We start from the raw sequence: 12,305 nt of genomic DNA, 5'->3' as shown, positions 1-12,305 counted from the left end.
AACAGTAAATGATACAATAATTGTGTAAAAAACTCTTATGTTATCAATGTGTACATTTTTTCTCGATTATTGATAACATGTATATAGGAAGGATTCACTTACTCCAAAAGTAAGTTTTTTTAAATTTACTTATCATCCTATCCATCAATTATAGGGAAATCCCCAGTGGTTTCAATTAGCGAGTAAACCATTAGATGTCCCTAAAATTGATGGCTAGATTAAAGAATAAATTTAAAAAATTTACTCTTGAAGTAAGTAGACCTCACTCACAGGTATATAGTCACTATTGTACTTGTAAAAAATGAGTAAATTTTTTAATGGACTTGTCCCAGACCAGGCATGTCTCACGTGTATATATATATATTTGATTGTTCAAGCATTTTGGCTATTAGTCATTGCATTGCTCCTTTTATTCTTTTAACATGTGCTGCAATTTGGTTTTATCATTGCACTTGATCTAATAACATCATGTACTTCATACACACATAGCTAGTCCAGGCTAAAAAAATACAATCACTCATTATGTTATATTTGGATGCATGTTTTCTAATTGAGGCAAGTTACGTTCTCTCAAAGGTACATTTAATTCAACTGTTTTTACCGATCAATGTTGAAATGGGTCAATCTAGATATCTACCCTCGTGCAACAACATTTGCTAGACGAGCCCTGAGATTTAAATTGCGATCTAACACTATAATTTAGGCCATGGCGTGTAGCTCTGCTAGTTTTCAACTTTTCATAACTACGTAGTTGATGCAATTGCAGCCACATCGACAACAAAATAACACAATATGTAATTACAGTAAACATAATATAAGGCTTTATTTGGATGCAAAAGTGAAAATAAGAAGAGAGAAAGAGGTAAGAAAGAGAAAGAGTAGAAATAAAGTAGATTTTAGTGATGTTTGGTATAAGAGAAGAATGAGAGAAAATGAATAGAAATAGATATTTTATACTCTTTCTCTTTTGTTTGGTTGAATAGAAAATGAAAAGAGAGATAATGTTATAATTCAAATAACAAAAATGTCCCTAGTAATATTTAAAAGTAAAAGGTAGAAAAAAAATTGAAAGATATTTATATGATTGCATGCAAAAATTTCATCTTCTCTCTCACCAAAGGAGGAGAGAAAGTTTTTTGTGTGGGACCCACATACTTTTTAGTCTCTTCTCTCTTCTAAATCAAATCAAACAAAAGAAATTTGCATTTTCTCTTCGATCTCTCTCACCTTTTTCTCTCCCCTCTAACTCTCCTCTACCAAAGAGAGGCTAAGTGTGTTCGTCATTCTTATTTTGGCCATTCAACTATGACCATCATGATCAATGTACATTTCAAACCTGGAGCAAATATTTCTTAGATCCAAGGATTCATACCACAATAGAAGAGTCAATTATCAAAGCTCTTAATGTGCCAAACTCATGTGTAAGGAAACATAATCTGGTCACTTAATCATATTTCGAAAAGAAGTTAGCCAAATCCTTCCTGGTTGACAAATCCAATGCATGGAAATATCTAACTTCATGTTCTTAATGGTGAAATTAAGATTGTCCTAATACAATTTATTCAATCAGTTAGTTATACTTATTACTAAACCAAGTTATAGATGAGAAATTATTTCTTCATATTTTTAAGTGCTGCATCTAGATGTTAAGCCAATGGAATACCTAAAGGCAAAAAGGTTAGCCTAGTACACGAGGCTCATACTTATTGGGGGAATGAAGATAGTAAATGTATACAGGCTTATCTCACAAGTGAAGAGATTATTTTTTAGATTTAAATGTGTGACCTCATAATCACTAAGTAACAACACTACGATTTGAAAATTTGGTTTACAAATTAGTGAGCTAAACAACTAAATGCACCACAACCCGTAAGCTACTCCAATATTCCTTCCACTAGGATCCAACCAGATCAACTCTTCAAAAGATATGATTAGACCATACAAAAATCATGACTAAAATGAGTTCGAGATCCCCATAATGATCATTTACGCGTAATTTAGTAAATCCACCCTAATAAACAGTGTATATGAGTGTGATATATAATCTCTTTTGAGGCTTCAATAAGGTCAAATTGTTGCATCTTATTAGATATATAACCCTTTTTGGTAATTACCACATAAAAGTATGCTAATAATTATGTGCCTAATTTCCCTGTCACATTCACCAGAAAGTGCCAGAGTTCTAATCTTTTTTGCCTAACCACTCGTTCTTTGTATCTATATATACATAACATGTTATCATGTACTTTTCAACCCCACAATTCAATACTCTATTTGCACAAGTTCACATCTTATAGCTACCAAACTCACCTTACTTATAGGGACCCTTACCCTTAACCTTAAGCCTCCTTTCTAAGAATTTGAGCCTTCAAGAAAGATGATAATGGTTGTGGTCATGACAGAGATACTGGGAGAGTACACAGAAGTGCTGGCAAGGGTGACGGAACGCCTCTTTCCGCGGCGGCATGGCTTAAGTTTTGGCACTCTCAGGAACTTCAGTTTTGCTTCTACAACCTCTTCTTCAGATTCATCAGCTTCTTTTCTGGTTTACTTTTAATCATTTTTTGTCAGAATGGAAACTGTGTTTAGGATAATTTATTGCATAATAACTTGATTATGTGAAGAGAAGAAGAGGTTTTCTTCTATGGGTTAGGACATGTTGGACCCTTTTGCATTTGATGTGTAACTATAAGAGAGATTTTGTTATAAAAGATTAGCCCTTTGCAGCTTTGGTTATCTCTTTTAACATTCATTTATTCAATTTTACCTTGCCTTAAAGTTCTGCAGTTTCAGAAGCTTAAAATATGCCAAAAATTATAAATAAATGTGCAATGGTAATAAAAGTATAAATTTATTATCATGGGGGTTGCACACATGAACAACAAAGCAATGAGCATCCAAAATTTTCAAATAATAAAAAAAAAAGTAATTAATCAAATAAGCATATGTCAGCGGAATATAAGGATCATCTGTCTCATTTTTTTATGTCATGATATCCCAACTCACTTGGAAATTACCATCTATTTAAAATGGAAAATCATAAAAACATAAAATATTTTTTTTTATATTATTTGATGAGATTTGATTAACTTAGTACATGAGGACATCATTTTTTTTAGAGGATTCTCATTCCCAAGCATGACCTATTTTACGGTAGGAAAACATATCTTACAGATTAGATCCTTGTTCAGGAGATTAATGGTTTTTTTGTGTCCCCTTTTTTGTCTCTATGATAATCCTCTGCTTTTATAGCTTATGAAGAAGAAAAAAACATAGAGTACTTGGTTTGCATCCACACCTGTATTTTGAACCTATCCACACAATGAAACAGAATGCATGAGTTTCAATTAGACAATGATGATTACATATAGTATTAGTTATGAAAGAAACAATGCAACTTCAATCATAGGGTGTTGAGAGTGAGACACTAAGCTATTGTATCATTTATCAAATTGACAATTTCTTTTGGACCTTATCTTGTTATCTTGGAATTACCTCTCCAAGGAATATATAGAATTACTATTGGAAACGACATCCATAGTTCATGTATCTTTGCAGAAAAGTTAATCACATAAAAGCAATTATGCAGTGTAGAGGAAGTAAAAGACATTTGAAAACTTAGAGCCACATAAATTCAATTATTAACTAGTGTATGTCAGTGTCTGACTTTAATTTATCTTAAAAAATAGTACCTTCTTGTCCATAGTAGCACGAATCAAATATTGCATACATGTTACATTGTTACTATTGGTTATCCAATATCTAGTTACTTCAAGTGAAGGTCCACTATCTCGATTAAGACAGTTTTTAAAGCTCCTTTTAGCTCTTGCAATATTGAGTAGCTGAAGAATCCTCCATTTTTAATTATTGGTACAAATATGTACCAATGATATTTGAGTTTTATACATTATCATTGTATCTAACATTTTATTATTATTAACTTTTTAAAAGAAATAATACAAATGAATAATATGTAGTATATTGACTGTATAAATATTACCCTCTTTATTAACTATTATCAAATGACAGACAAATCTAGGCAAAGAAAAGTCCTTACTTTCAAGACCCCCCTTTTCTCCTGACAAAAGTCATTTGGGAAAATCTAACCAGTAATTCTATGGAAGACTTATTGAATTGGTACCTCAAGATTGTTGGATGAAAATTTGACGTCCTAGATTCCAATTTATATTTTGATTCATATTTTCATCTAAGTTGTGCAATTTTCATCCAATGAATTGCATCTATTGAAGTCATCTTATGTTTATTTTTTGAATACTTACACTCTCATTGTGTTATACATATTACTTAAAAGATGTGTATGGAGTATAGGTTGAGTGGTTAAGCTTAAAGACAAAGTTCCTTAGGAAAACACTCACATCACTTGGGCTCAAACAGAAACACTTGATATACTGATAATCATTTTATAGATATATATACATGAGTGATGAGTCAATGACCCACCATCACTTCTATCATCTCATTTCCATAGACATATATTATATGAGGGTCACACGTTGAAGTATTAAACACCACTAATCACATTTTTTTGGAAATGCACATCTCAGGCGTGGGTATTCGGAAATCCAAACAATTGAAAATGGACTAAAATATTGTTTCATCATTTAAGTAAAAGAAGTATTTAGGTGAGTTTGATATCACACCTTGACCCAAGATTTATTCATTTATATGCTTTTTAATTCATATATTTTTATATAATGTGAGACTTCTTCTTTCGAGTATTAGGTACATTTGAGTTCAATTGTCTATCAATTGTCTATCTAATTGTTTTGTCAGACACGAAACATGCCACGTGACCTCTCATAAGGAAGATTTTCAACACTAGGCCACACATAGATTTATCGACCACCTGTTGTTTTAATATTTGGTTGAGTTGTTGGATAATGAGCTCTGATACCACTTGCTGGATTGAGGAATTCAAACAATGAGAGATTTTCATCTATAAACTAAAGTATTCTTCTATAAGTTAAGTGAAAGAAAAATATAAATGAGTTTGAGACAATCAAAACCCTAAAACATTAGCTGTGAGTTCATCTCCTTACATAATTTTTAACTCGTCTATTTTTATCCATTATGTGTGTGTGAAAAACCAAATAATAGCAACTACAAGGGAAGGGGCAATCAATTTGGAGCTTCATGGTTTGCTTCAATGGCCAGGTTCCTCCATTTTCTATAGTGTATGTTTATGTTTTTTGGATAGGTTTGAAAAATATAATGCAACAATATCTGACTTGATTAGGTGCTAAAGGGTCATCAATAAGAAATTTTTTAAACAAGAAATTAAGAATACTATGTTTCTTTTCCAACAGAAGTTGGTAACTTTATAAAAGGAGGATACATGTTGAGCTAGAAATAGTCACCCTATGCAATTTGCATTAGTCTGTCTCCTTTATTTTATGTTTGCTTCCTATAATGGTGATTTACTGATTTTATTACATTACATGCTTTACTCAATATAATGAGAATTATCAAGTTTGTTTGTTTAAATGTTGATTCCATTTCACAGAATCATAAATTTAGTATTCTTTCCTAGAGAGGTAATAAGTAGGATTATTAATAGCAAGTCCAAACCTTAAGATAAGGTTGCACTAATAGCATCAACAACAAAATAATATTTATTTCAGACTAACTAAACTAAACTGATAACCGAGTCAGTTAGATTAAAACTAATTACTTAACAACTTTACTCAAGTATTCTCTAATAATATATATCATTAAACTTGAATATGACATATGTGACCTTAAAATGTATATGTGAGCTTAGTTAGACACATGCATTATAACTCTAACTACAATTTAGACATTAAGATACGTTATGTATTACAAAAGAGAAAAAATGACGGTATATAAATTTTATATATTATTATTTCATGATTCATTATTCATATTTAATTATGATTGATTATTTTAAAAATGTAATCTAAATTAATAACCGATAATATAATAACTATATAAAAATCTTTAAATTAATAGTGTATAAATATTACAATCATTATAAAAACAAGAAGATGCAAATACGTGACATCACGTAGCATGACCTTGTGAAATTGAGGCATGACTAGCAACCCACCCACCACAGGCAAGGTATGATTATCAAATTGTTTTTCCATTACATTGGTAAAAGAGATGAGGGTTCATAATTCATGAAACCACTTATATATGTCATAAACTATGACATTTAAACAATTTATCATAACGTCTATTAGGTAGAATATATGTGCATATTATCATCAACTCGGGACCTAAAAAAGTAGTTTATGTACCAAATGCAATAGACAACATTACATGAAAAACTTGTCAAAAAACATATATAAGTTAACTTGCCGAGAGTAATATTATATTCTTTTATTAATTCTCTTATATACAAAAAAGTAATACATATCACTTGTAAATCAACCATTAATAAATAAAGTATCAACTTATGACATATGTTACTTTCTTGTGAATAAAATAATAATTAGAAAAATTTAGTAGGATGATATATCATTTTCCGCATAAATTAACTTTTGATATTAAATGTTGATTTGAATCAATAAAAGGATTGAGTTTTATGTTATTGATTTGTAATAGCTTCTTAGGACAAACCTAAGGATTTGGTTGAGTTAGCCAGGAACTAGATTGGATGTGCCATGCGTGTAATGAATGTATATTTTATTTTATTTATACTATAATATATTAATAAGTATGCTTATTGCTAGTAGAAGTGAGATATGCACTTTAAGACAAGAAATTAAAGAATGTATATTTGATCCTTGAATAAACTTCCTTTGAGAGGTATATACCTTCTAACAAGTATCTTCTTATATTTTTCTCATAGACTTCCTTTTACACTTTATTCTTTTCTCCTTTTCTTATTTATCACATCATCAATCACATGTCATTGATTCTATATATTTCCTACATCAACTATACTAAAAAAGGTAATACAAGTTTAAAATTTTCAATTGCCATTTTGCTTATTACCCATCTTAAGAGAATTAACGAATCATGATATGCATCATTACTTCATTCCATTTTTTATTAAAATTATATGAATACAAATTAGTAAGGTTTTATAAAGATGATTCAACTTTATTATTTATATGGATAAAAATGGAATTTTAGATAGATGAATAATGTTAGCACTTTATTATCACATTTAATCTACTTTGCATATATGTTTTAGTTGAGTCTATTAATTAAACTGTATTCTGTTTTCATATATGTGAATGCATGAATCCAATACCATTCCTAACATCAATTCTAAAAATAAAGAAAATGTGTAACCCCAATTATTACAAAGGGAGCTTAAGTGTAATAACTAGAGGTTGACATGAATCAGTTAATATATGACAGAAAAAAGTTCAAGGGTACAAGAATTTATTTATTTATAAATTAAACAATATAATAACTTAAAAATTCTCTTTAACCATACAATCTAGTATTAGAAGTCCAATACCGAAGAGAAAGTTAAATCTTTTAGTTAGGTTAGCTCTTCCAAGATAGCTTCAGAAGATGCATTGTTAAGCCATCAAATGAGTTCAACTCATGTGAAAAAATATGTTTAAATATTATGTAATATATTTCGTTAATATTGTTACATAAAATAGAAGTTAATAATAAAACACTAGTTATATACCCACCTTTTATGTATTGATAATGATATAAACATATGGTTTGTGATTATAATTATTGTTAACAATTTTATCATAAATTATATTAATTAACAAAAACATTAATATATATAATATTTTTTTCGTAATTGTTTCATATATTGTTTTCTTTCACCTCCATCTTCCAAAATGTCATTAAAAAAGTAACACAAAAATGCTTTTTTATATAGAAAACTTGTATAACTCATATGTCCTCACCTTTTTTTTATTTGAAAATGTCATTCATATTATTTGAAGAATTATGCCCCTTTAATATGTTTTTTCTTTAATTTAGCTAAAAAACAAAGAACTCCCTGCTTCAAGTTGCTCAGATGCACCGTTTATTAAAAATAAATTAGGGATATGATTTTAACCAAATAAAGAGCATCTAGTGCTTGTATCAACTAATAAGATACTATTGTAAAAATGTATTATTTCATATATTATCAAAATAATCACAACTAATAACATAATATATGAAACAAAAAATATATATATATATATATATATATATATATATGCTTTCCTAGTCAGAAATGCTTCATTCAGCTGATTACAAACAATTTAGTTTAACCATTTATTTCAAGTTTTGAGTCCCTATAATATTTGAGTATTATATAAAAAAAATTGTTACTCATAACCATCTTATCCTAGAAATAAATTGTCTCACATAAAAGACACATGTAATACCAAAAAAGAAACAAATATATAACTAAGGCAAATAAAAGAAAAGATAAAAATATATTGAAGATTTCTTTGCAAGTTTTGAAAGAGAAAGCAAATACTTGATAGTTGCTCATAAGTCTATTTCATTGTTTCTAAGTTTTCCCTTTTCATTCAATTACCTCTAGAAAGTTGGATTTTTGACAAAAATAAAAGGATCTAAAATCATCTCAAAATTATATTCTATATCTTTCTATTTCCACTCTTACCCTAAAAAATCAACCCCAAATCATATGAAAAAGTTTGAAAATAAGAGGCAAGTATAAGGAAAATGAAAGGGAGAAACCAAAAAAATGCCCTCACCATTTAAATAAATAAAAAAAACAACACACTTCAAACTTGGTTATGCTCTTTCTCTCTCTCCACTCTTACTTCACAATTCAGACAAAGATCAATTCAAACCCCATTGAAAAATTAGATCAGAGTTACTCTCATTCTCATTCAACCCTAATGCTTATTTAGCCCCTTTTCTATCACCAATCAATAACTCACCCCTCTTTGCTAACAATTCCTAATTCTCCTTTTTCTTCTCTGCCCATTTTATTGTTATTGCAAAGTTTGTAACTTTGTGTCAGAAACATGAGCGGTGTTGGGTTTAGGGCTTCAATTCCAACCACTTTGAGGAAGACGATCCAGAATATTAAAGAGATCACAGGTAATCACAGTGATGAAGACATTTATGCAATGCTCAAGGAATGTTCTATGGATCCCAACGAGACCGCTCAGAAGCTCCTTCTTCAGGGTATTATTTCTTTTTCTTCTTTCAATTTCTACAATTTTTCGATCTTGTGATCCATGTGTTTTGTTTTGTTTGAATTTGTTTTTCGTTTTTGCTGAACTTGAATGATTGTCTTTTATATGATGGTTTCTTTTACCGTTGATACACTTTTCTTAGGTTTTTTCAATACCCTTTTGGTTTTTGAAGGGCTTTGTGTATATTGGTCTATGAGAAGTTCATTTTCTGGGTCTACACTTTCTTTCATACTAGATGTATTTGGTTGATTTGTTTAGGTAATGGACTTGACTTTGTCTCAGAATGGTTTGTTGTTTCACTTTGGATCATGTTTATATATGGTTAGAATTAATTTGGAGCTAGTTTTGTGTTTAAGCTTCCACTACCACTAAATGTTTAGTTCAGTTGTTATTTTATGTGCTTTGGTTGCATCAAGCTTAGAAAGTCAGTTGTCTTAGTTTTTGCTTGGTAGGATCAGTTGTATGGAGTATAAGTTATCTTATCCTATATTAGTTTATGGTTTGGTGAGCCAATATGATAGGATAAACTTATCTGGTTCGCTTAGCCTACCTTGCTCATTAGTTAAAATGTTAACCTATAGGTTATAAACAAATAGTGTGTGATGGAAAATTTGTCTCCCTCTATTCTAACCCCAGAATAGCCTAGAATCGCCACATCTCTTTGAACCTTGTCTTGAAAACTCCATCCTTCACTATTGCGATCTCGCTGCCATTCAGATCTATCTTGCACCCAGGTGTAGAACCACAAGCCACTCTAAACCCAGACGCGTGCTGTTGTCAGATCAGTGAGGCTGCCATCATCCGAGTTCTCACTGCCATCCTGTACTGCTGCAAGTACCAATGTGGGTGTGGCTGGAGGTTGAAGATGACCTTTCCTGCTGGGTCTTTCCGCAGGAAGAAAATGGGTCTGTCATTGACGTCCATATGTAACTATGTGATCTCCATTTTGCGTCTTTCTTCACACAATTTTGAGTGGATTTCGTCAAGAAACCCATTTCAATTGAATCAACACAAAAGCCCAAAAACCTCATCACTTTTTTTATGCAAATTTCTTGATATTCAAAATGCACACAAGGGTATGAACCCTAATATTCACGCTCATATCATATTCTTCCAATGTCTGGTGGTTTATTTGGTATGCATCAAATATTGGATAGGATAAGAGTCGTGCTCGTATCATATCCTACTTTTAATCAACTCTGCTATCCTATCCATCCTTATTATATCCTGCCGACCAAGCAAGTCCTGAATTGCTAACAAGTATAAGTATACAGACAGCATTACAGAGCTGCAGGTGACATGACCTTAAGAGTTGAGTGAGAGAGAGTTACAGAGCGGGTGCAGTGTTTGAAAGGTCGAAGGCCAAAGCCATGTTAAAAGAAGGTCAAAATGATGTGAAATTGAGTTACAGAGCAAGCCCAAAATTTGGAATCAACAGAGCAAGATGCTTGTGTCATTCTTTGTGAAAGTGATTTCTGACCCCTGAATTAGTTTGTTGATGTCAAGTAACCTCTATGCTCTAATTTGGTGTAGCCCATCGATGAAGGTGGATTTTAAAGAGGTAAAACAGAGATTCTGGCTCCTTGTAGAATAGCAGCTGCTATGGTCATTAGATCATGCTATTGCTATTCTGACGCTCCAAGCCACAACATTTAGGAGTGGTCAAGAGCTGTGCTGCTATTCTATTTGGATGTTGTGATGAGATTCTCTGATGTTGTTTAAAGCATTTAGTTCCAGTGGGGTGATTGAATGGAGCATGTAGTTTGAAATTCTTACTGTGCACCAATTTTCTTTGACATTCTGATTACACTCTTGCTAGTTGTATTGTTTTACTGGATAGATTTTAATCAATGAATTTTTGTTGTATACTACTAACTCTTGAGTTTATGCTTACATATTTGTTCTTGATATATCTGTGTCTTAAGAAAATAACATAAATATTTCTTTGCAGACACATTTCACGAGGTCAAAAGAAAGAAGGACAGAAAGAAGGAGGTAAGATATTTATTGTAAGTCAATGATAGACTTCAGCGCACTACTAATTGCTTCTTGTGATTGATTATCCATTGTTTCTTTTGCTTTTGTTGTTGACTAGATTGTAGTACTTTAAAATAGAGAATGTTGGAATTGTGTCTAATCATACCACACAGATATATTTTTATACTAGTACAACATTCAACATTAGTTACAATGATTACTATCTTAATTATAAAGAGAATTACTTATCTTGTTAATTAGAGCACTAATTGGCATTTGACTATATTTATGGCAATTGACTATGCACATGTAAATATCTAAAATAGTTTGATACAGTCACACCCAAGCTAGAGTGTATATATCATATGCACCAACCTAGTTAGTTGCTACATACATATGGGACATCTTACTTGAATACCTTTGTTAGACTTGGTGAAAATATCTACCAACTGGTCATCCGATTTAACAAATGCAAGAGCAATTTTAATGTTAATCTGTGATGCTTTCATGAATTACTATATTTGAGGGTTGATGCTATATGTACAGCTGCCTGATTATCAGATATAAACTTCATTGACTGTGATTCATAGTTGTTCAATTTTCTTAGCAACTGTCTTATCATATTTCATTGTTCCTGTTGCTCAGTATTGGGATTCTGTACTTGACCTGGCAACTATAGTTTATTTCTTTTTCTAGATATTAGGTTTTGTCCAAAGATAGCACATACCTTGAAGGAGAATGTGTCAAAAGGAATAATTGTTTGGGCAAGTGACTTGGGATAAGCTATGTTTTCTTTGATTGTTTTACTATATTATTCAAGTTGTTTGGCGGATCATATTTTTCTAGGTTAGTAGTTCTTTTCCATGAGTATAAGGATTTTTTTCCTCACTGGAGGGAGAGAAGGGACTTTATAAGTTTTACTAGTTTGTCTTTCTTATTTCCTTTTGTCATGTGGCCCTTGTAATTTGCTTATGCTCAACCTATATTCAAGATTATGCTAATCGTTCAATTTTGTTTGCTAATTGTGTTCTGTTTCTTCTTTCATTTGTTTATGATTTTTCAGAATCCTAACAACAGAGAACCCGTGGAGTTACGTCGGAGGCATGGTACCCAAGGGTGGGGGCAGAGGGGTGGTCAGGGTAATTTTATGCCTCATAATGTATCACATGGTGAATAACTATCCTGAACTACAACTTATTTGAT

The 12,305-nt window shown here is 31.1% G+C and overlaps 1 protein-coding gene across 5 annotated transcripts in view; it reads left to right on the top strand.

Moving 5' to 3' along the window:
* The window catches only part of LOC109360791 (GBF-interacting protein 1-like), an 8,489-nt gene continuing 4,878 nt past the window's right edge, over positions 8,695 to 12,305 (top strand). For 3 of the 5 annotated variants that reach the window (XM_019605917.1, XM_019605914.1, XM_019605913.1), the window contains exons 1-3: positions 8,695 to 9,114; positions 11,077 to 11,120; positions 12,166 to 12,271. In XM_019605917.1, the coding sequence (XP_019461462.1) occupies positions 8,952 to 9,114; positions 11,077 to 11,120; positions 12,166 to 12,271 (313 nt within the window). In that variant the 5' untranslated portion in view covers positions 8,695 to 8,951. The remainder of the gene's footprint in view (positions 9,115 to 11,076; positions 11,121 to 12,165; positions 12,272 to 12,305) is intronic. The other 2 variants (XM_019605916.1, XM_019605915.1) reach the window with 2 other exon arrangements.

The sequence above is a fragment of the Lupinus angustifolius genome, chromosome LG11 (genome assembly GCF_001865875.1).
Source record: "Lupinus angustifolius cultivar Tanjil chromosome LG11, LupAngTanjil_v1.0, whole genome shotgun sequence".
Taxonomy (NCBI): Eukaryota; Viridiplantae; Streptophyta; class Magnoliopsida; order Fabales; family Fabaceae; genus Lupinus; species Lupinus angustifolius.
Note: the sequence above shows the minus strand (reverse complement) of the source record. Positions and strands in the feature narration are given on the sequence as shown.